The sequence below is a fragment of the Momordica charantia genome (genome assembly GCF_013281855.1).
Source record: "Momordica charantia cultivar OHB3-1 chromosome 5 unlocalized genomic scaffold, Mcharantia_2.0 BLBB01000005.1, whole genome shotgun sequence".
NCBI lineage: Eukaryota > Viridiplantae > Streptophyta > Magnoliopsida > Cucurbitales > Cucurbitaceae > Momordica > Momordica charantia.
The window spans coordinates 3,213,653-3,236,832 of NW_028275163.1; the positions used below are offsets into that span (position 1 = coordinate 3,213,653).

General features: G+C 36.9%; 3 protein-coding genes and 1 non-coding gene across 7 annotated transcripts; 2 read left to right on the plus strand and 2 right to left on the minus strand.

Annotated features, from left to right (window-relative positions):
- Positions 1 to 746: 746 nt before the first annotated feature.
- Positions 747 to 14,426, minus strand: LOC111016257 (Transcription factor jumonji (jmjC) domain-containing protein). 3 transcript variants are annotated; one of them, XM_022291570.2, is made up of 17 exons: positions 12,982 to 14,426; positions 11,376 to 11,503; positions 11,130 to 11,223; positions 10,893 to 11,025; positions 10,736 to 10,799; positions 9,778 to 9,893; positions 9,157 to 9,692; positions 8,719 to 9,048; positions 7,168 to 7,611; positions 7,011 to 7,083; positions 6,831 to 6,916; positions 6,383 to 6,502; positions 4,853 to 4,928; positions 4,465 to 4,692; positions 3,416 to 4,318; positions 2,537 to 2,615; positions 747 to 1,796 (listed from the first exon to the last, which is right to left on the minus strand). In XM_022291570.2, the coding sequence occupies exons 1-13, from the start codon at positions 13,534 to 13,536 to the stop codon at positions 4,854 to 4,856; spliced, it is 2,754 nt and encodes a 917-aa protein (XP_022147262.1). In that variant the 5' UTR covers positions 13,537 to 14,426; the 3' UTR covers positions 747 to 1,796; positions 2,537 to 2,615; positions 3,416 to 4,318; positions 4,465 to 4,692; position 4,853. The 3 variants fall into 3 exon arrangements, with proteins under 3 accessions (XP_022147262.1, XP_087979818.1, XP_022147261.1); XM_088123692.1 differs by having other exon boundaries at positions 7,168 to 7,572; positions 12,979 to 14,426; XM_022291569.2 differs by having other exon boundaries at positions 12,979 to 14,426.
- A 129-nt stretch (positions 14,427 to 14,555) lies between these two features.
- CYP703A2 (cytochrome P450, family 703, subfamily A, polypeptide 2) lies at positions 14,556 to 17,264 on the minus strand. The gene is made up of 2 exons (XM_022291572.2): positions 16,112 to 17,264; positions 14,556 to 15,330 (listed from the first exon to the last, which is right to left on the minus strand). The coding sequence occupies exons 1-2, from the start codon at positions 16,997 to 16,999 to the stop codon at positions 14,701 to 14,703; spliced, it is 1,518 nt and encodes a 505-aa protein (XP_022147264.1). The 5' UTR covers positions 17,000 to 17,264; the 3' UTR covers positions 14,556 to 14,700.
- A 944-nt stretch (positions 17,265 to 18,208) lies between these two features.
- On the plus strand, positions 18,209 to 18,280 carry TRNAQ-CUG (transfer RNA glutamine (anticodon CUG)). Its single transcript has one exon. It is a non-coding gene; the product is annotated as a tRNA-Gln (tRNA).
- A 16-nt stretch (positions 18,281 to 18,296) lies between these two features.
- On the plus strand, positions 18,297 to 22,441 carry LOC148211159 (zinc knuckle (CCHC-type) family protein). Of its 2 annotated transcripts, XM_088123694.1 has the most exons (5): positions 18,297 to 18,842; positions 19,474 to 19,579; positions 20,010 to 20,100; positions 20,353 to 21,256; positions 22,291 to 22,441. In XM_088123694.1, exons 1-4 carry the CDS (start codon positions 18,528 to 18,530, stop codon positions 21,239 to 21,241), a joined length of 1,401 nt encoding a protein of 466 aa, XP_087979820.1. In that variant the 5' UTR covers positions 18,297 to 18,527; the 3' UTR covers positions 21,242 to 21,256; positions 22,291 to 22,441. The 2 variants fall into 2 exon arrangements, with proteins under 2 accessions (XP_087979820.1, XP_087979819.1); XM_088123693.1 differs by lacking the exon at positions 22,291 to 22,441 and having other exon boundaries at positions 20,353 to 21,431.
- Positions 22,442 to 23,180: the final 739 nt, after the last annotated feature.

Consider the following 23,180-nt stretch of genomic DNA (forward strand, 5'->3'; position numbering starts at 1 on the left):
TATCACAAGGCAATGAAATTTGGAAGTATACTTGTTAAATATCGTTTAATCCTAGTTTAGACGACAGATCAATAAAATAATGAAAATTAAAAGAAAAGTTGAGCTGCTAATTGACGAATTTTCTTCTCTAATCTTGGGATCACAGCTAATTCAGAGAGTAGAATAAGATGATTGCAATATTGGGTCAAAGTTCACATGCACATCTTAGTGGGGCCAATTATGACTTCATTAAATTTTTATTTTTGCTCTTTATTTCACAAGATGTTAGGTTGCCAAGTGTTTTTTTTAATTACATAATCTAATGGGAAATTCCAACAGGAAAGGAAAAAAAAAAGTACTTTGGGGGTCGGGGGACCTTTTTGCAAGATAGGAGACTTGTGAAAGGTTTCTAAGGTTGAGTTAGAGAAGATCTACTGATATTAATAATGATAAACTTGTAATATTGAACTTTTTTTGCACTTAAGCAACAGCCTACAAACCTATTATCGATATATTTTTGAAAAAATGATTCTAATTGTTAGTTAATGACCAATTTAAACATACCTCAACTGATTAAAACATATATATACCGTGCTATGCTAGGCAAGGCATTAAGGGAAAAAAAAAGTGAAACCAAGAAAGATCATGTGAAGGAAATAATTGAGCATGAACCAAAAGACAACCTGAACATAGACCAATTAATAGTTAAGACATATATCATCGACCAAAAAGTCAGAAGTTCAAATCTCCACCCTACGTATGTATGGTTGAACTAAAAACAAGATATAAATATAATATTTGCCAGAAAGAATGTCTTGATAATAGAACAAAAGTTCAACTATTTACATTACATGTGTAGCTCTAGCTCCCAGTAAAGGACTACTAGTTCTAATCTATAAGAAGAAGAAGCCATGATTCAGGCTAGAAACATTTATTGGCAGAGTTCACTATGGACAAGAGGTAAACCTAAGCTATTCAACAAATATTCCCATATTTACTACCCTAAACAAGAAAGAAGCATTTAATTGCAAGATCAAGTACAGAAGGGTTTCAGTCCATACCTCATAAAACTCCTTTGTGCTGAAATTGAAGGTTGGAATTACATTCCAATATGGTCATACTCATAGGGGTACAAATAAAACTATAAAATCTAAATACAATATGAGCAGAACTAAACATTTTAAAGATCAAGGAGAATGAAAAGTAGGCTCATATCTGCTATCCTATTGCTCCGCCCTGATGGCAGCTCACTCTCACTGACTTCCTAACCTATGGTCAATAAAACCTCATTTTCTATTTGTGAACAAGATCAGCATATTCAGTCCTGCTAAACAAAACATGTACATCACTACTCCATCTCCCATGTATCTTAGTTTGAAAAGCTTCAGATTTCCTATGCAATCTTTTAAGCCAAAAGAGGGCTTCTTTTCTAACTACACTTCTAATTCATTTATTTTATAGATTATTCACTATTATCCTTGCATCTTATTTCCTTAGGTCGTGTTTCTTATCAAATCTTGCATATACTTAAGTCTAAATTTCATAGTAAAATGTAGAGGAATACTATCGATTGCTTCAACGTATATATTACAGAAACTATCCTACAAGAAGCAAATTGAACCTATCCTGCATGGATTCAGATGCTATTTTAGAAGAGAAGCCACCAAGATTTTCCATCAAACCTTTCCATCGCCCAATGACGTCACACAAAAATGGTTTTAGAACATGGTCCGATCACTTCACATCTGTGTAAGAGTAACTAAGAAGTTTTCATCTTCAAGTTCTTCCAAGCCACTACCAGTCTACGAATCCAAGTGCTGCAAGAAGCATAACGTAATTTAATCATGTAATATGTTTTGAAGTCACTAGGATTCACAACTCATCGTAACAAACAAACTACTAGAAAAAATATAAAATGTAAACCATTTACTCGCAAAGTAATAAACTATAATTCTTAACCCTTCTTTATGTCTATGGCGACAGTTTTTAACTAGACACTCCAATCTTGGCAGCTTAATTTTAGAAAACTATTCAATGATAAACAAGTTGGGTGGTAAGCAGCTTTAACGAGCATATTTCGTGACGTGAACATGAACCCAAGCCCATGGATTCAAGAGACTCAGGAATTTTCTCAAGAAACTTTCGTTGATTTATGAAAAATGCTTGGTGATAACTCGTCATTCAATACACTTGACTAATGAGGGCATTTTAGGAACAGTACAAGTAAACATAAGCATCCTAGCAACTTCAAGAATGGGATAGTCACAAACTACCTACCTCTGATAATGTTTATTATCCTAGAAGCTCTCAAACATCACTTTGTACCATAGACAAGGGATAAGAGATTTCAAATTCACGAGGATAGGAGGATTAAAGATACTCAGACAATTGACATACTTTGCATTATGAACAAAAAGGATCTTTATTAAATAATTAAAGGTTAAAGCTTTTTCAAGTATAAAAAATTTGGTTGATCAAAATGACAATGTGGAAACGTAACCCTCCATGATTAATAATACTAGGAATAGAGAAGCCAATAGGTCCATCATTGTATAACCTTGTACGATTGTTAGTATAGGAATGTAGGGACCTGACCACTCCTTAACACTGCCAACCTTCTTCCCCGAACTCAAATCCTGAAATTCAGAGGTATGTGAGTAAAACTAAAAAACATGCTTCTTCATTTCAGTAAACTTTCTAATGGATAATGTAATACAGCTCAAAATATTATTAAGAACTAACTCAATAAATAGAGAAATAGATCCTACCCCAACTGCTTAGGTAAGGAGCAATCAGCTATTCACACATGACACAATCATAATCTCTGAATAAATTTTTTACGGTTAAATTAGGTTTGGGTTGGTGCCTATGGTTTCAAAAGTTTCAATTTGGTCCCTATGATTTAAAAGTTTCAATTTGGTCTTTGTGATCTAGTTAAATCTCACACATCATCCCTGAAAAGTTTCAATTTGGTCTTTGTGATTTAGTTAAATCTCACACATCATCCCTAATCTGTTTTATGCACTCGAAAACCCACTTATTTTTTCCTGTTTCTTACTCAACCCTAAACGTTAATACAATCGACCAACACAACTGAAAAACATCAATCCCTTACCACGTAAATAAATATGTCACATATTTAATATGATACATTGGTAATAATATAGACGATTTGTGAGGTATGACTGAACCGTAGGGACAAAATTGAAACTTTTAAACCCATAAGAACCAAATTGAAACTAAGACCAAACTATATAGACCAAATTAAAATTTTAAAAAACATAGGGATCAAATAGAACTACATCCAAACTATAGGGGCCAAATTTGTAATTTAACCATTTTTAATTATTTAAAAAACAACATATGATTGGCCCACTAGAGCTCATTGACGAATTTCCATATTCAGTTCTATTACTGAGAGCGTTGAGAAGGCTACCTTTCTGCAGAATGAGGTAGTAGTGGTAGTTGAAACTTTCTGAGAAGGTTGGACCAAAGCAGCAGCTTGTCCAATGAGTTTTTGAGGTAAATCCATCAACCCTTTAGTGAACAAGTTGCTCTTGATGTCTGTCATACTATTTCTTCTGCTGGAGTAAGTGCTATCTGATGTGCGCTAATTTTTCAATCTTGAGGACCCCAGCTGGTTTCCAATCGGTTGGTTTGCCATCGATTTCTCAACACATTTCCTTACTGTGGCTGGTTTTCTTGAAAAGTTGTAATATGCACACCATATTTCCCCTTTCTGTGGCAGTTTTTTAGTTTCACATTGAAAAGAGGTTCAAGAAACTAAGCTGAGTCATCCATGGTTACCAAAGCTGAGGAAGTCCCCAACATTAGTTTTCTTCCATTCGTCTCTGCTAACTTCAGCCAATACTTCTCTAGTGTTGGGTAGAGGATTCCCAGCTGAGATCTCGTAAAATAACGTTAAAAGTAGTGGTATTTCACTTTCGCCTTTCGGCTCCCACTTATCCTACACCTCTCAAGTCATTTCACAAAGTCGGACTAGAGTCAAGCTCAACAGGGTCTTCTTTCCCCGCTGATTATGCCAAGCCCGTTCCCTTGGCTCTACCAAACCTCATCTAGGTTTCTATTAGGCCAAGAAAAAAATTGAAGACTTTTTTTCCCAATTATTTTTTTGTACCTTCCATTATCATTTGAGCATTCCCGTTCAGTATTCACACAAATATCAAGTTGTTACCACAGCAGTTAAAAAGACTGTAGAAAGCTCCCACAGTATTCCCTTGCCTTAAATCATGAAGGCTCCATTCTACTTCAAATGATCCGGAGGTGTTCTTTAAGTTAGAGAAGGTCTCTTTGTCAGCATCCACATTTCTTTTATTGTCTAATAAAGAAGAAAATTTTTGCCAATGTCAGCAGTCATAGAATTCATTAGCTTAAACATTAGCATGCTATTTTCAGCCTTCCACAACTTCTAGCTTGAATAAGAGTTAGCTGGCTTCAAAGTTCCATAAATGTAGTTGTCCTCACCTTTGCATATATAAACATCATAACAGCTACCAAGAGTGCAAGAAATCTTGGCAACTGAGTTTATAGCTCGTAACAGGGCGGATTGAAGCGCCTATAGGTCCCCACGTTACACAAAAAGATATTTGAATTGAAGAACTTCCGCAGCTTATTCCAAGACCAAGACTTTAGTTGGCTATTTGGCCATGATTGAACCAGAAGCCCAGGGACCCACAGGATGTTGCTCTTGCTCTGGTACCATGTAGATGGAATCAAAGACGAAGATAAAGAACATTAACTAAGTAACCCATTAAGCTAAGCAAGAGATCAATGGGATTGAGACTTCTAAATCATCATAACCAATCACAGTTCAAGAATCAAAATTACAAACATCATCGAGAATGAAACAAACCTCAGTCAAGCTTTAACAGCAATTCCCTGATCTCTCTAATAGCTGAACTTGCAGCATAAAGTGTCATCTTTTTAAGCTGCCAATGGAGAAAATGCAAATAACTAAAGAAGCATATGACTATCAATTACTTAAATTCCAAAGTAAGAACTAGTTGTGAATAAGCCATTTTTCTGTACATCTCAATTTCAACCTATATAAAGTGCATTGATACATCCACTTCTTTTCTCTATCTCATTTCTCATCATGATAATATGTGGATTCATAAAGAATCAAACCGACTCCTGCTCACTAAAGTAGACTTAAAGCAAAGTACGAATCCAATTCAAGGGCCAAGTTATTTCTTAGAATAACTTTGACGTTCGACCTCCAAAAGAAAGAAACACGGGATGGATTATTTTATCGTGCATATGATTGGGAACTAAATACTTGCATGCAAATATCGAAAAACATAACAGAAAAGCCCATTATCAAGTGTATCAGCAGCCTATTATGGCACCAAAATGGATTCTAAAGTGTGCTATGTTAAACTTGAATTTTCCAGAACTGCTATCTCGCCAGAAACTCATTGAACATATAAGATCCCCAGACAGAGGCCCCAACCTCTGAGCATTGATTGAATTCCAGAGTGTCAATATGCCCAAGACCATGTGCTATGGGGAGAAAGAAGAAAATGACAAGGTAGGCACAAGTCACAACTAATGAGAGAAGCACAATTGGAAGTCGTCAATTAGATTCTGTAGCTCTCCCTAAATGTAGAGGTCCGTGTCAATAAAGCTCATATAATTTTTTAGAGTTTGTCCGACCACCAAGCGACCATCCCAGCAGGACGAGTCTTGCCGAGAATGCAATAAAGCTCATATAATTAAAATTAAAGGTGAGATGAAAGAAAAATATGGTAGCTGTAATGTACTTATTCATTCTTGCACAACTCACAATTTTATCAGCAATTAATCTAAGATTCTGAGCTAATATGAAAGATCTAATATATATACAAGAAAATACTCCTAAATTAGTATCCATAATTTTACCGTTTGATTTCCTACAAGTATATCTAGGAATAGAAGGCAGAAGCTTATGGCCATGGTGTTAGCTACTAAAAAATGTTGTCATTAATTCCTTCATCGCCATTTCATCCTCCAAATTGATCAGGGTGCCTTTAAATATTTGCTAGAACCACACCTTATCAATCTTGAGTACGATTATGGCTTGCCCAATTATATTAGGGCACCATTTTGAAATCAAATTTCAGCCAGGGTTGGGTTAAAGTTGCAGATGCATTATCTCAATAAATCATTCCCTTTGAGCCAATTATCCATCCATCCATGCATCTCTCGAAAAATCACAAAGTAGGTGGTGCTGGCCTTATATGGCTCCTTCACTGATAACCAAACAAGAACTTATTCAAGTGCAATCTCCTAATTGGAGTATCACTCAAATATACAGCAACAAATCAAACACAAAGCCCCTCAAAGGTAAAGATACGATCAAGTTATCAAAACCAGGAAATTAAATGGTGAAAAATAAAGGCACCTCCAATTTGTCTTCCTTAGCTCTATGGTTTTTTGGGAGCAGACGGAACTCCTCTGTTAACTGAAAGCATTCTTCCACATTTTCCGGGGACACAAAGTCCATAGCCACTTTTATGCATGACTGAAGTAGTTGAAACATGTAAAAATTAAATAAAAGTTGAAAATTAAATAAAAGTTGAAGAAATAATTAATAGAAAACCAAAAATATGAGAATCATGTCAAATACATAAGTGACAATATACAGCATCACTTTTTTGCTACACATCCCCTTCTACCCTAATTCAAGAAAATCTCCATGTTTTCTACCAAACAGAATCCATAAATTAAGGCATCACAGAGCATATAAATTTTATGCATAATAATTAATGTCCAAAATATATATTAGTCGTCCAAGCAAAATTATAGCACTACAAAATATTGTTTAGAATCAGATGGTAGCTAGTCAGTACTTGTCTATTTCGCACTTGATGAGGGCATCCTGCTGGAATGAAAACTGCCTCGCCAATGAACTGTTCAAATGTCCAGGGTTCAACACCTACATAAAGTGATAGAAACTATAATAACTATTCAAGCCAATATTTAAGTACCCGCAACTTCGCAAAGCAGTGAGATGAGGAGAGAACAATTACCAAACTCCTCCTTCAGCTGCTTCTTGTGTTTTGCATTGAAGAAAATAGTCTGATCATGAATTGGATGAACAAGCTGTAGAAAGCACAAACATGAATGCAATCGATCTCCTGAACAGATAATTTTATGAAGCTAACACTAAGCAGAGCGAGTACTTACAGAATTTACAGGTTTATTCTTCATATGACGAAATTCCTTCTGGTGCTTTTCTAAGTACTTGGCTATCTTGGGAACATCCTGCCTACGGAAAATGTCCCAAACAGCTCCACCCATAGCAACCTCCATTTTTTCGTCATTTTCTAAATGACTATCTGCCCTATCCATAATTGAACCTTTTGATCTTAGGTTATTATCTTCATTGCACCCTGAGGCTTTTTCTGAATCACAATTTTCATTAAAGATTTTAGTTGTATCGTCTGAAGATTGACCACATTGCTGACTTGATGTGCACCCAAGAATTTCTTTCTTAGAAGCCTTAAGTCCATCTATTCCACCATATAGTTGAGAAAGATCTTCAGCAGCAAACTGTTTTTGCCTCTTTTCAATGATTTTGGTTTGCCAGGGCTTAATATTAACTTTACTTGTATGAGTCAGTACATTTACCTTTACAAAATTGTTGATATGATAAGCAATGCTATGCAAATAGATTAGTTGCAATAACAAACATTATCATAACTGGAGAGAATGACTTGTTCGGAGAAACAGGGTGATATTTTTCTCATGCAGAAAAAAAATATAGACTAAATTACAAAAAATACCCCTGAACTTTGCCCTTTGGTTAAAAAATACTCATATCGTTTCAAAAGTTTTAATACTACCATTGACTTTTTATAAACGTTTCAAAAATACCCTTTAAGCTTACATCCATTAATATTTTGAAAGGAAAGTTGACATGGTACAATCTAAAACGACGTGGCAATTAAGATAGAAGCGTAGGAAAAGATAGGAAATTTGGAAGAAGCTATTGTTTTTAAAAGGAGATTAGGGTGAAATTGGAGCAAACTCTCCTTACAAGGGAGAAAGAATATTTTATGACAAAATTTGGACGTTAATTGCAGCGCTAATTGTCATGTCGTTTCAAATTCTACCGTGTCAACTTTCCATTCAAAATATTAACAGATATTTGCCTAAAGGGTATTTTGAAACATTTGTGAAAGGTTGTATTGAAACTTTGGAAATGATAGGGGTATTTTTGAAATAGATGGTAAGGTTCTTGTAATTTAGCCAAATATATATAACCAGATTAAATAATTGAAATATAAAATCTGAATGGCAGCCTAACATCTCATGTTTGTGCAATTATTAGTCAACAATCACCCACCAATTAATTACATATCAGAAGTTCAGCAGATTAAAGTACACGTGAAGAAGAGTTCAAAGGAAGTACACTATTTATAAAGGATTACTACCCAATGCTCTATCCTTGCAACTTGATAAACTGAAAATTCAGTGCTGTGTTTCTAGTACTCCATAGATCGCCAATATACTTAATATATATTTTTAAAAAATAAACTAATTTCATGAAGGGTACAAGATGAAATAAAACAAGAAGCTACCAGCTTCTAAATCCACCTGTTCCACTCATGATGCACAAAATGAGTTTATTTCCTTGTGTGTGTGTGTGTGTGCCTTATCAGCAGAATAAGCAGAAAAATGCATAAATGAAGGCAGGAAAAAGATACAACTTCAATGGAAGGACTAAAGTATTACCGCATCAGACATATCACAGTGAAGCTTTGTTACAGAGTCACCTCTGCTGAGCTCCTCCTGGAATCCATACGCAATATAAGTTTTGGGTCCCATATCAGGCTTTAGTGAGCCTTCTGGAAGTTTGGTAGCAAGATTCAGAAGACCATATTTTGGGTGGGTATATTCGCTGTAAGGAAGTGCTGCAATAAACTCAGCACAATGCCTAGGCAAACGCTCCTCAAATGAAGTTGATGAAGGCCAATCCTTCAGTTTCAACATCTCTGGCCATCCATTTCTGTACATACGGCCTTCCAAGTAACCCACAAAAAACTGGTGGATATTGATCTCAACCTACAAATAATGACAGGTCAACATGTACTACTAAGACTTGGAGGATATAATAAAATTATTCGCACTTGCGGTTCACTATTATAACTTGAATGCAATTTGATAACTAACCTCACACAAGTCAAAGCAATCAATGGCCTTCACCCTGCGTGTTTCCTCTTTGAACTTGACATTTGCACCTGTTTGTCTAAAAGCTCTGCACATAACCATAGGTTCCCAACTAAGACCAGATGTTTTGTCAAGAACATTTCTGACAATAACTGGTTCACCCTTCATCCAGTGAAATTGAAAATGATCAACGGCATCATCCATTATATCAGTAGCATTTGGAGAGTATAAGAAGTTATCGTGACTATTTTCCCTGAAAGCTGCTTGTCTGACTTCATTACTGTTAAGATAGCATGACGGACAGACTTCAGAAGAACAACTATCAGGTACTTTGTAATCACTTGTAAGCCCCTCTGCTCCTTCTATCAACTTCGTAGTCCAATCAGCTTTAAAGGTACGTCTCAACTCCAAATTTGCAATCCCGCAACCCCCACTTTGTTTTGGAGGACATGGTATACTACCATCAGGATTGGCACTCCAACCCTGGAAACTTGACGACATGCCATTCTTATATGTGGATGTTAACTGACACTCTCTTCCTGCCAGCAGATTGATGTCACTCATGATGCTGTTAACTAGACAATTTATTTCTAAAAATTGTGCGACAAATATTAATTTCACTACCTTTAGGATGGAAACTTTCCCTTAGCTCTTTACAGCAGCTAAGACATAGATCGAAAGAACAGTTTGGGTTGAAGCAGCTTCTGTAAAAATTAAAGATCGAAGTGTTGCAATTGTCGCTGTCATATAGAAACATATTTTTCAGGGAGAGAGAGATTCTGCATTCTCTAGTCTGTATGGATGCATTCTCAAAAAATGCTGCATCTCATTTATGATTTATGTGTGCATGTGTTAGTGAGATAGAACAAATAAACACTAAACCAGAGCTCACATATATACTGTTGATAATAAATTGTTTATAAGTAAACACCAGCTCTACAAATTCATTCAATAAAAGATTTCACTATGTCAATGCAAGTCATTTCATTTTTATTTTTTTTTTTTATCTTACCTTCTTCTCCAGTGTTCCTTTAAAAAGGGTGAAGAAGGGGATTGACAAGGATCAAGACACCAGAATAATTGAGATTGTAAAATGACACGGTCTCAAACACCATGATCGAGGCAATTTTATGGGACTTCTCTTTTTTGGCGTAAGAAACATGTTCATTGATGAATGAAATTACAAAAGTGGGCCCATGATAGGGGATTACATCCCACTATTCCAACTAAACAAGAGTGAAGAAACAATTATATGGAACTTCTCAGTCCAAGTGATTACAACACAACCATAAGACACTCACAATCACTCGTGTCATCCTTGTAAATGAACTACAGGTTGTTCGTAAGTAGAATTTTTTCTTTTTATACTAAAACTCCACCAATCATCTGTCCATTCAGTTCGACACTTCAATCACTGAACCGAACGAGGTTGACAAGGGGTTTGATCCCATTACGACTAGGTTAAAACCAAGGAGTCTTAGATAAGTAGAAATTCAGTGAATACTATTCAATAATATTTAGATTCATGTGGTCGCAGTAATAAAGCAAAATAACAATTAAAAGAAAAAGTCTGAAAACATACCAATACATGCGCTCTGTATTATCCAGTTTAATTCTTCTTACATCCACTTCTGTCAATTGAGCACCTGGAACTCACAAAAAATTATAATGATCGTTTAATAACAATGCCCAGAAATTAAGTTCATTCTCTTGAAACCAGATTCTTTAAAACAACATACCCTGTATATTGCCTTCAATCTCCAGTTCAGAACTCTGTTCCCTTTGAATATGCCTGAGAACGGGCAGAACCTTATATAGCAAGAATTTTAATCGCTCTACTTTTACACTTGCATCCAATTCTTTGGGAACAACCTGTCAAGAAAAACAAGACAATAGCATAAAATAACCGCAGGATTACCCAACTTCAAGTTACTGGAAACTGGAAAATGAGGGCACTGGGTAAATGAAATTTTCACCTCTACAAACTCTCTTAAGCAAGCCTTGCAATTACAGTGACCACGGCAAAATGGGCATGCATTCTCAACATCCTCCCTTGTTCTATCAGGGTACCTGTTTCATTTCAAACCATTTTGAAGAGTTTTTTCTTGACATCCTCGATAAAATCATATACAAACAATGGCTAAAATCAAGCAACCCTGAAATTTAGTTTGACACATGCTAACTGCAGAAAATACAAGCTAAAAAGTAATCAGTCTTCTTACCATCGTTCAATACACTTATAGCAAAACCGTTTTCTATGGCATTTTAAACAGAAGACAACCCCACTTTTATCATTTCGCTGACACTGATGACACATCAAACTCCCACCATCCTTTTTATTTGGCGTACCCTGAACATGAAAGGTCCTCCAATTATCATGGGATATGTTTGTGCGCAGATTCATGCATTTATATGTAGGAATGATATAAGTACATTGTATACAAGAAAAGAGTTTTGATGTTACCCTCAAATAACTGGTCGTTTTTATCCAAATAATAATTCACCATATATAAAAGCAAAATAATTTCCTAGCAAAACCACATCAAAGAATATAACAGAACTCGTGTTGTTGTTGTTGTTATTATTATTATTATTATTATTATTATTATTATTATTTGAACAAGATACGAACTTTTCATTGATAAATGAAAATGAACAAAATTGTTCAAAGATACCAACTAGAAAAGGAGTGAGCAAAAATATAAGAAGCAATAAATAAGAGAAGACATTAAAACAAAGTATAAAGATAAAACATCCCTACTGGAGAGTTATAAATGCCTCCCGATTCATACAAGTATAAAAAACTTGTGTTAATTACAACTCCTATGATTCGTAGAGAACCAAAATATAGGGACTCGTATCTGAAATTTTTACTTTATAGGCCATTGTTTCCTGAGACTCTCCAAAAAATTACATGAAGACTCAAAGCACTCTGAAGTGCACTGCATGCTATGTAACCATTAGATCACCACTCAGCAAATGGCTTGCAGACTTACAGTTACGTATCAATTAAAACCATTATCCTTAGATTTCACCTGAATTGTGTTTTTGTATGATTTGTGGCTATATAGACCATATGCCATTATTTGAAAACCATCTTAATGTCGTTTCAGTCAGGTTTAACACGATGCCTAAAATTCCTGGAAGGATAAAAAAAGTAAGATGTTTAAACAGTAAAAGCATCTCACGTGATATTACTATCAAGGTTTAGCTAACCAAAAGTTATACCCACACGTATGTTTATATCTGGAACTCCATTTCCGTGACCAACTTTAGAAACTTCAGAGATCCTTTTTAACCTTACGGCACTTTTTCCAGCCTGCCAGACCCAATAACGTCCTTATTCTCATCGTCATTACATCTTCCAGAAAAATGTAATTTTTTTTAAAGAAAATCTGATAAGATGAAATGCATTAAACAAATAGAGGCCATGTTCTTCATGGGGAGAGACTAGAGAGAGGACTTAAACACTCGCTCATTCCCAATTCCTCGATCCAAATTACAGTAGGAATCGACTAATATCTATATTTGCCATCTCTAGCTTCTTTGAAGTCTAATCCTTTCCCACGGGCTGCTATAAAATCCCTTCGTTCAAAACAAATCAGCAACATCCTTTCGCAACTCAGCTTAGTCAAACTCTTACGGAAGTCAACAAAATTCATTCACTAATTACCATACTATGGAGTAATATTTTTCCTCAGAAAACTGAATAGAAAAATATCTTACCACCGACTTCCACACAAGGAGCGAACATTCTTAACAAATGTTCATGGGGGGCGACATTTAAAAATAAAAGGAGAAATTAAACTCGAGCATTGAATTTACCACCTCCACCAGTTTTCCATTCGCTAAAACATGATTTCTCTTGTGCTTAGCGGACTTGCTTTGCCTTTCCGCAGAATTGGCCTTTTCCTTCCGGAAGTTATTCTTTCCGTGACTCAATTCGAAAGAACTGAACTCAGATTTTCCAGAATCTCTCACGCTAGTAACATCTTTACAAGGAAATTCCTCTCCATCATAAGTAGACAGCTGCCTCTTGTGCTTTCTCACCAGAATTCCATTCCGCCCGAGCTCATCTTCACTCGCTACCTCGTGCGATCCACATCCCCCATCTTTCACCTCCTTCCTCGTCGTCGTCTCCTTCATAACTCTAACCGACGCATGTACGTCACGGTGAGAACTCCCGCCGGCAGCAGTGGCCTCGCCGGAACAGCAGCCTTTCCCTCCTTTCCGCACCCTATGCAGACTTTGCTTCATCAGTTGGATCAAGTGCTTCTCACAGTACGACTTCCCCGGCGACGCAAATTCCCTGCAGCGCCACCGCGCACCGTCGTTACGCTTGCAGCGGAGAGCGCCCGACGAGTCCTCGGGCGGAGATGACATCGAATCGAGTAATGGGGTGCGATGTAGATGACGCAACAGAACAGAAGAGAGGGAGTGGTGTTATTCAATTGGAAATGGAGAGGCGAAATCCGGCGTCTGGATTAGTGAAGGAAGAATCATGGTTCATTCGAAACTTGCGTCGCATCAGGAATCTCTTCCTCTACGCTAACGAAATTGAGAGTGGGAGAATCAACGTGGGACATGCCGATAACAGAACCTGGTCTGACTCTTGTGTGATGAATCAGGCGCCAAACTGTGGGCGCTCCGCTCCTTCTTATGGAATATGCTCCATAGTTCCAAACTACCCGCTTTTGGAAATTTTTTCATTCGTCAGCCTTCTGAAATTCAACAGGTTTTTCGCTTTCCCCGTTCTTTTTTTTTTCCCCTTCTGACTTTCAAAAGTGGGCAAATATATAATAATATTTTGTCACAAATATATATATATGTCAATATCACTATTCTTATTGAACTAAACCTATTGATTTAGCATTTTTCGATTTTGCACTTACTGAATCTTCACTCTCACATGTTATTGTGGTAAAATAAATCGAAAAACAGATTATACATCTATTACAAAAGTCAAGGTTTAAATTCCTCATTCTTACTTTGATTTTCCTCAAATGCTTGATTTTATTTGTTTTGTTTACGTAGATGTTGGTAGCTCCGGATCCAAAATTTGCTTTATCCAATATCAAACCCCCTATGGATAAATAGAAATGAGTAATCCTAAGGATTGAGCTCATGATGGCTACTCAAAGATTCATAGTGAACTTTGATAGGGGCTTATCTTGAAGCAATAATGAAATTCCCGCTCGTTAATACAAAGAGCCCAATAAACATATCTAGCCGATGAACATTTGGACACAAATAGTACTAAGTCCAACAAACTTTGATGTCTAAGCCAGTAAAGAGTTTAGTTGAAAAATAGTAAAAGCAGGAGTATAAAATGTAACTAACGTCACAAGTCTATTGTCTTATTTATAAATAGACTCTCATTAAGTTGGTTAAGATGAATCAGCTTGGGTCTAATATGTTTGGGTGGTTCGACCCACAAACTCCATTCGTGAAAATTTGAAGGATAATTTATCTGCGACATATTTTCATTATTAACCATTGTAAGGATAATTTTACCGCAGCAAGAAAAACGATGGTATTTCAAATAGATTATTGATACAAGTGAGGGGCCAAGCGTGGTGTAGCAACGGCCACCAGAGGATGGGCCTTGGGCATGGTCATCCCATAGACCTCATTGGTATCAATATCTCGCAGCTCCACTCCTTCCGGCGGAGCCCAATCGAAGCAATGGAACAACTGGGCCAGCCCCATGAGCACCAAAGTCACCCCCAGCGGCGCGCCAGGGCACTTCCTCTTGCCGGCGCTGAACGGCAGTATCTTAAAATCGCCTCCATGGCTAATCTCCACTCTGCTACTCCAGTGCCTCTCCGGCCTGAACTCCTCCACGTTGTCCCAAACCTTGGCATTGCGTCCCAGCCCATGCGTGTTGATGAAGATCCTGGTCTTTGCAGGGACGTGGTAGCCGTGGATCGTGGTGTCGCGCAGCGACTCGTGGGGGATTAGGAACGGCCCGGCTGGGTGCATCCGGAAGGTCTCCCGGACCACGCATCGTAAGTAGTTGAGATGGGCTAGATCCGACTCTGAGACTAACCGGTCGTGACCCACGATTTTGTCCAGCTCTTCTTGGACCTTGCCCAAGACTCGTGGGTGTTTGATTACTTCTGTCATTGCCCACTCGTTTGTCACTGCTGATGTGTCTGTTGCTGCTGCAATCATGTCCTGAATCATGCGTTCATCAATCACTTGAATTAGAATAAAATGATTTCAAATTTCTATAAATCGGTACCGAAACTAATTTTTATGGATTTCAAATAAGTAAAAAATAATTATTTTTTTTTTGGTTTTGAGGATTTCAGAAATGAAAAAGAAAGTATTCGTCTTTATAATTATATATTATTTTCAAAAATAAAATCCTTACCTTCTTCTCTATTTTCTTTTTTCTCTTCCTATCTCATCTCCTTCTCAATTTTCTTTCCTCTATTTTTATTTCATCTTTCTTATCTTTTTATCTCGTCTCATTCTTTACATCATGTTGATACATGACTATAGCGCTGTCTCCATCTCTAACTAGCCTGCATATCATATAAATTTTTTTTTTTATAAATTTTTTCAAGGATTTCAACCATAAAATTGTAAAGAAAATATTTGTCTCCTCAACAACTAGGAGAAATGTCCTCCCACGAAAACTCATTTTATTTTAAAGAAATTATATTTTTCATTTCTTTATCTTCTCTATTGCTGAGGAGGGAAGTATTTTTCAGTTATAATATGGTCAACTTTCAATTAAAAATCAACTTATTTTGAATGGATTATTTTGAGACAAAAAGGGATTTCAAATTCAAACTACAGAAATGAATTTCAAGTCACCTCAAGTTCCAAATAGGGATTAGTAGTGTTGTTTGTATCTACTCCTTAATTTTGAAAAAATGGAAAATCATTTTCATCAAACGAACACCTTCTTAAAGGATGAAGGGAAGGGAAGTTTTTGCAAAGAGATTACTTGAATAAGTGCTTTGATCTCCACATCATCCATATGTTCCTTCCCATCTTCACCAGGCAACGACAACAAAACATCAACAAAATCCATATCTCCCCCATGCCCAATTCTCCTCCTATGCTCTTCAATAATCTTGGTATGAAAATCATCCACTTGCTTCTCCACTTCCCTCATCTTCCGCTCACACCCATGCGGATCCACCCACCTCCAAAATGGCAAATAATCCCCCAAATAAATCACCCCCAAAAGCCTAAACAGCTCATGCGTTATGTGCATAAACTCCACCGCCTCGCTCCGCCCACCACAGCCACCCCCGAAGTACTGCTTCCCCACCAGCATCCTCGTCACATTGTTCATCGAGAACCCCCCCAGCACCTCCCTCAGGTTTATGGGCCTTCCCCCGCGGGCCCGGGCCCAGACGTCTCGGGCCAGATCTCGGGCCTCCTCCGCCCGGTGGCCCGCGAACGATTCCAGCCGCTTCGTGGTCAGGAGATGCTCCATGCAGATCCGCCGCATCCGCTTCCAGTTGGGGCCGAAGGGGGCGAGGGCCACGTCGCCGCAGCCGTACGCGAGGTGCACGGCGGCGAGCGTCCTTGGGCGGGAGGCGAACACGTCGTCCTGCTGGAGGAGGATCTCGCGGATGGTGTCGGGATCGTCGGTGGTGATGGCGTCGACGCTGCCGAGCTTCAGGTACACCAATGGGCCGTACTTTTTGCATAGTTCCGACATGTCGCGGTGGGGGAGGTGGGTTAGTTGGAGGAGGTTTCCGACGATCGGCCACCCGCGGGGGCCCGGAGGAAGCTTGATTGGGGGTGTTTGGAAGAATCTCAGGCAGAGGAGTCTGAGAAGTACTGTGGTGAGAGTGGCGAGAGCAAAAGCGATGAAATCCATGAGATGGGATTTGATGTTCTTGAGTTTGAGTTTGAATTTGAATCCTTCTTCTAAATGGGTGTGACTTGTGAGGAAATGATCTTTGGGTGTGGTGGTTGGATGGTTTCAAGAGGCAAAGATCGTGGAATGGGGTTGGTTTGTTAGTTGATTGGTGTGAGATGCAATTTTGGATATTGACAGAAATGAAACGGGCATGGTTTGAAAATCTTTATTATATGGATTGTGGAAAATTAGTAATAAAGAACAGCCTATTTAAATAATCCCTATTTAATACGAACTCTCTCTTTTCATAATAGAATTTTTATGTTGTCCCAATTCATCGTATTTAACAAGGATCACCTTGTAAGTTTAAATACTATTGGGTGATCAATAATGAAGTAATACCATGAGGGAAGATGAGAATAATCCCCATCGAAGAAAGGGGAACCGAAAAAAGGAGAGAAAAGTTTTAATTCCTGATTCTCTTGTAACTCGAGAATGCAGCATTTTTGTCTTCAAAATAATCAAATTCAAAATGGATTCAACATGATGATATGATTAACTTTTTGCAAGGATATTGAAAAGTTAAATGGATTTGTATGGGATGAAGTAATCATTAAACTCTAATCAATGTACTTTGCAATTGTTGACCATAATTCCTGAACCAAGTTACCATAGCAAACATCTCTGGAAAAAAAATTATATGTTTGTCTTTTTATGGTGTGAGAAAGTCGCATATATAATATGTCACTTAAATTTTTATTTTTATTTTAATGTTTATCAAACTAATGACATCTAAGATATCCCTTCAACACAACATAGGTAATTGAACGATCACGAAGACGTTTTAAAAGCACAGAAGTAAAAATATTTTAAAAAATAGATACCTTTTGAAAGTATATAAATTAAATTATTTTGATGAAAGGATATGTAAACCTAAAAAATAATTTTGCCAATTAAAACACAAAAAGAAGAAAGAAAATATTAAAATTCTAACAATGCCTAACAAACTCAAAGTTGAATAACAAGTATCAAATACAATATTAAATAAGTATATCACGTAAAATATTGCTTTCTTCCCCTCTCTATATATAATATACATACCAATTATTTTAATGATTCATACTAATTTATCAAAACAATTGATAATATTAATTGACGCATTTGAAAAATTGGAAATCCAGAATCAATACATTAAATAATATTTTACTTGCTTCAATAACAATGAATGGTTCCATGGTCTAGTGGTCAGGACATTGGACTCTGAATCCAGTAACCCGAGTTCAAATCTCGGTGGAACCTAATTTTTCTTTTTTATTTCCTTTCATTTTTCCTTTTCGGGTCTCCAACTCCGCCGATGCAAACCGCAGCCAATGGAGTTCTTTCTGCAACAAATTACAACAGTTCCGAGCGGAGGCGGCCGTTTACATTTCTCCAACGAACCGTGCCCAACGGAGGAACGGCTGCAACAGTTTCCATTTCCCTTTTAACTTCTTTTCTTTGTTTCCGAGACTGATTCTGCAGTATTTTCGCTTTATTGTCAAGAAAGATGGACCCTGAGACCCGGCGGAGAATCGAGGAAACGGTGATTGACGTATTGCAGAAATCGAACATGGAAGAGATGACGGAGTTCAAAGTTCGAGCCGCGGCCGCAGAACGGCTCGGAATCGATCTCTCCGGAATGGAATGCAAGCGGGTGGTGAGGAACGTGGTCGATAAATTTTTACTTTCTATCGTGGAGCACGAGGACAAGGGCAAGGAGGAAGGGACTGGCCCTAGTGCTCCTGACCACGCTAAAGCGGTGGTGCAGGAGATAATCCCCAAGAAGGAGATCAACGATGATGGTGCCCGTCTGATTTGCAAGGTAAAGGCAATGCCCTATATTATGATTCCTGAGAAAGAAAAAAAACATGTGAATTTGAAAGGTGATAATTTGGAATTGTGCATATATCTGGTGAACTTACTAATTTAACTTCAGTTCAATGGAGCTAGTTGGCTTAGTTTAAATCTGCACTATGACATTATACAATATTGGTTGGTCTGTTCTGTTCTAGAATGCTTCCAAAGCTGGTTATTTCTACCTAAGTAAATTGAAAATTATCTATGTTTCTATTGCTAGATTGTTTTAAATTCTTTGTTCATAATCTGCACTATGACATTATATAATATTGGTTGTCCTGTTCTTTGTTCATGAAATTCTGTATGCCTTCTCTGGCATTTCTGCACTATGATGTAAATTGTAGGCTCACCTATATTTGTGATTGTAATATTTAAAGAAACGATCATCCGAACAACACCTATATGTAATTAAAGAAACGATTATTGTAATATTTAAGCACTACGTCCTCTCTCTCTCTCTCTCTCACACACTCACACACAACGGTTGGGTTGTTAAAATTATCAATTGCAGATTTTACCCAATGTGCTACATGATCCCCCTTGATTCTATTTGCAATTTCGTCGTTTGACAGCTAAAGTTTTTTGGTTTATTTCAGTTATCTGAAAACAGGAATGTGACAATTCATGATTTTAGAGGGAGAACTTTGGTATCGATTAGGCAGTATTATGAAAAAGGTGGAAAACAACTTCCTAGTGCTAAAGGTGGGCATTATGCATTGGTCTCTTCCTTTCATCTTATGGTGAATCTTCTTATTTTGCCCTGACACACCCTAACACATTTGGCTGAGGTGATATATTGGAAAATTTCTGGGAACTCGATTCTCTCTTACCATGTGAGTTCCGTTAATCTCGTTTACGTTCCCTTTTTCTTTGTTCACCTTTTACTCATGCATAGGGGGTGGGTTGAGAGTGCCTTGCTTGCATCTTTAACTCTTAACTATGTAAATCTAGATTAATTAACCACAATTTCGTATGACTCCAGCTGATATCAATTTTGATTTTGACCTGTTGGGAGTTTCTTCTCATGGGTCCAAACTACCAACCCCATTCGTAGTCCTATACGCCCCACCTTTTTTCATTTTAATGATGAATATTTGTATTGATTTTTTCCGTACTGAATTTTTGTTGCTAGGAATCAGCTTGCTGACTGAACAATGGGCGGCCCTTAGGAGTAGTATTCCTGCTATAGAGGAAGCTATTTTGCAGATGAAAAAAAGATTAAGGTGAGAAACCATGTTGATATTCTTTGGCAGTACTGTTCTTGAACCTGCTACTAACAGATCATCAAATTTATTTCATTGACAAGAAAACTTTAAAGTTCCATACTAGGTTTTCAGGTGCTAGTGTCCAAATGTAGATCCCAAATAGAATTTTGTCTTGATATTTCCACTTATTGAGTTGCCTTGTTGGAGGATTCAAATTACATGACAATAGGTATATAGTTGAAATATCTGACTATTACTTATATCATGTAGATTTCGACATGATGCTGAAAAAATTGATGCTGTCTCAGATTCCACAACTGAAGTTACTCCTCCAAAATTTCCTTTTGAAATTATTCGGTTTGATGGAAAAAACTACCACGTATGGGCACGTCAGATGGAGTTTCTCCTGCAGCACTTAAAGATTGCTTATGTACTTTTTGATTCATGCCCTAGTGCTGTTCTTGGGCCAGGATCAAGCTCTGGAAATGCTGCTCAGTCCATGGCCGCTGAACAGAAATGGATGAATGATGACCACATGTGTCGCCACAACATTCTGAACTCCCTCTCCGATAGTCTTTTTCATCAATACACAAAGAGAACAATGAGTGCCCGAGAACTCTGGGAGGAGCTAAAATTGCTTTATCTTTTTGAAGGATTTGGCACCAAGAGAACTCAAGTAGAAAAATATGTGGAATTCAGGTTGGCCGAGGAGAAGTCAATATTAGAACAAGTTCAAGAACTTAATAGCATTTCTGATTCCATTGTAGCTGCTGGAATGCGGATTGACGAGGATTTTCACGTTAGTGTCATTATGTCAAAGCTTCCTTCTTCTTGGAAGAATGTGTGGATGAAGTTAATGCAAGAGGAGCCTCTTCCCCTTTGGAAGTTGATGGATCGATTGAGGATTGAAGAAGAACTACGAACACAACAAAACTCACATCTCTCAGGAGCGTCTTCTAATCCAGTAGACCGACATCCTGCCCCGGATCGCATTTCAAAGATGAGAGACCCAAAGCTCACAAGCCCACAGTTCAAGAGAAAGGAAAGGCAAGTGGATAACATGCCTTTACTCTGCTTTGATTGTGGCAAGAAAGGGCATATATCTCGAAATTGTCCGAGTAGGAAGGTCGATAATGAAGTTACTAGGGAAAGAAGATAGCAGATTCTTACTGAGGTAAATATGCCGGGGGACAAAAAATATGGATTCACATTTAGATACCACCCCTCTTGATTCCTGTGTTCTTTTAATGCATGGAATACAATACTCAATTTTCATGACAAACTTGTTATCTTCTTGATTTCTACCTAGTTCTTCAGGATGGTTATATTCTCTCACCCTCCTTTTTGAAGCTTGTGTGAATTATAGCTTTTTTCATTGAAACCACTTAGGGAAGATCATTGGAGTGGTGAAACTACAATTGACTCTAAAGTTGATCGCTTCCTGCTGGATTGCATTATGAGCAGATGATGAATTTATAAGCTTCTAGTTAGATTAACAATGAACTTGTTCATTAAACCCTTGTTTTTTTCCCCCATTAAAAGGTTAGATTTTTCTCTTAAATCAGTCTCACTACAATCACCCATTTAAATTTTCTTCAATATTTGTTCAACTCTATCTTCTTTCTTCCTCTTTCTCTATCTGATGAGCTAGTAGTCAAAACGTTTCAGTTCTTAATGATACAAGATTAAGATTCCCCTCCTCACCAAAAAGAAGAAGTCTTTTTTTCACCAAAAGAGAGTCCTTTAACAAAAAAGAGAGGGAAGAATATAAATAATGAAAAGATGAAATGGGAAGAAAAAGTATGAAAAAAAAGGCCATTAAAATGGTTATGTCAGAACCACTTTGTTATTTGCTTCACCTTTAATGTGGAAGTCTATGAGTTGTGTAGTTTAAGAGAAGCATTGTGGTCAGTTTTTTTTACTGTCTCAGAACATTTAAGGCGTGTAGTTGAGTGCTTTAATTTCTCCTTTAACCCGTAGGGACCCCCCTCTATGGCTAAAACTTTTAAATTTCAACCTCTCTTTCAATTCATCTAATTTTCTTTATCATAGTCTTCGATATATATTTTATTGAGTTCAAATATAATTTGGCTTCATAAAGTTTAGAAAGCTTTGTTTTAGTTCTTCTTAAGTTCAGTATTCTATCCTTGTTGTTTAAATCACTGATCAAAAAGTTATGTAACTCATTTTGTTGGGATATTTTTGCAGAACAACGAATGTGGGTCGGTATTTGAACCTTCAACCTTAAAGAAAAGAAGGTTAGACCCTCAAATGTGGAGCTATGTTTATGTTGACAATAATTGAATTTGAAACTTATTAAGTTTGACCTGATTTAGGAATGAAGGGCACTTTTTAAGCATATTTCAAAACTTTCCTGAGGAAGTCAGAGTAATAAAGTAACAAATCTCTTGTCAACGGAACAATTCATCAAATCATTTCTCGCTTCAATCTCTAAATAGGATGAGGGATAAAGCACGTAATTAAATGCTCTTAAAAGAAACAATTCATTTAAAAACAACTGTAAAAAATAATCTCAAAAGACTAATGATGAAAACTTTTAATCCCTTAGGGATCAAATTTTTGTTATCCTAAAATACCTAACAAAAACTCTCTTTTCTCAAATTCTATGAGGCTCTAAGATGTGATATTCGGATGGTTGAGATTAGATATTTTGATCCAATAAAAAAGTACCATAAATTTCTGCGGTGTTTTTTGTTGAGTTTTAAATCTTAAAATACTCAAAATAGAATGCAACTTTTGCATTTTATTTTAATATTAAAAGAAAATACCAAAAAAATAATAATAATTAAAAAGAAGTGATCTTTGGATGCATAGAAGGGTCAGAAGTCAGAAGTGGTTTTGTCATATTTTTCAACAAGTCTGAGCCATTTGTCTCTTAATTTTTGTCATATTTTCCATGTTTGTGCCAATGCCTATAAGGTCCACACGCTATAAACTTATGAGATTTACTAAAAAAAAATGTCCTTGTTTTCTAATATTCAAATTTCCTCCATTTCTTTAGGCTTTTTTTTCCCTTCCTTTCAATTAGTTGGATCCATCCAGCTCATTTATTATATGTGAATATAAAAGATGGAGGC

Excerpts from the sequence above, each read along its gene's own strand:
- LOC148211159 (XM_088123694.1), top strand. The coding sequence starts at position 18,528 with ATGGACCCTGAGACCCGGCGGAGAATCGAGGAAACGGTGATTGACGTA. Across the intron at positions 18,843-19,473 it reads GTGCCCGTCTGATTTGCAAG|TTATCTGAAAACAGGAATGT; the intron begins GTAAAGGCAATG and ends GGTTTATTTCAG. Across the intron at positions 19,580-20,009 it reads ACAACTTCCTAGTGCTAAAG|GAATCAGCTTGCTGACTGAA; the intron begins GTGGGCATTATG and ends TTTTGTTGCTAG.
- CYP703A2 (XM_022291572.2), bottom strand. The coding sequence starts at position 16,999 with ATGGATTTCATCGCTTTTGCTCTCGCCACTCTCACCACAGTACTTCTC. Across the intron at positions 15,331-16,111 it reads AGATCAAAGCACTTATTCAA|GACATGATTGCAGCAGCAAC; the intron begins GTAATCTCTTTG and ends CGCATGATTCAG.
- LOC111016257 (XM_022291569.2), bottom strand. The coding sequence starts at position 13,536 with ATGTCATCTCCGCCCGAGGACTCGTCGGGCGCTCTCCGCTGCAAGCGT. Across the intron at positions 9,894-10,735 it reads AATACAGAGCGCATGTATTG|CGACAATTGCAACACTTCGA; the intron begins GTATGTTTTCAG and ends TCTATATGACAG. Across the intron at positions 4,929-6,382 it reads CTAAGGAAGACAAATTGGAG|CTTAAAAAGATGACACTTTA; the intron begins GTGCCTTTATTT and ends CTCCATTGGCAG.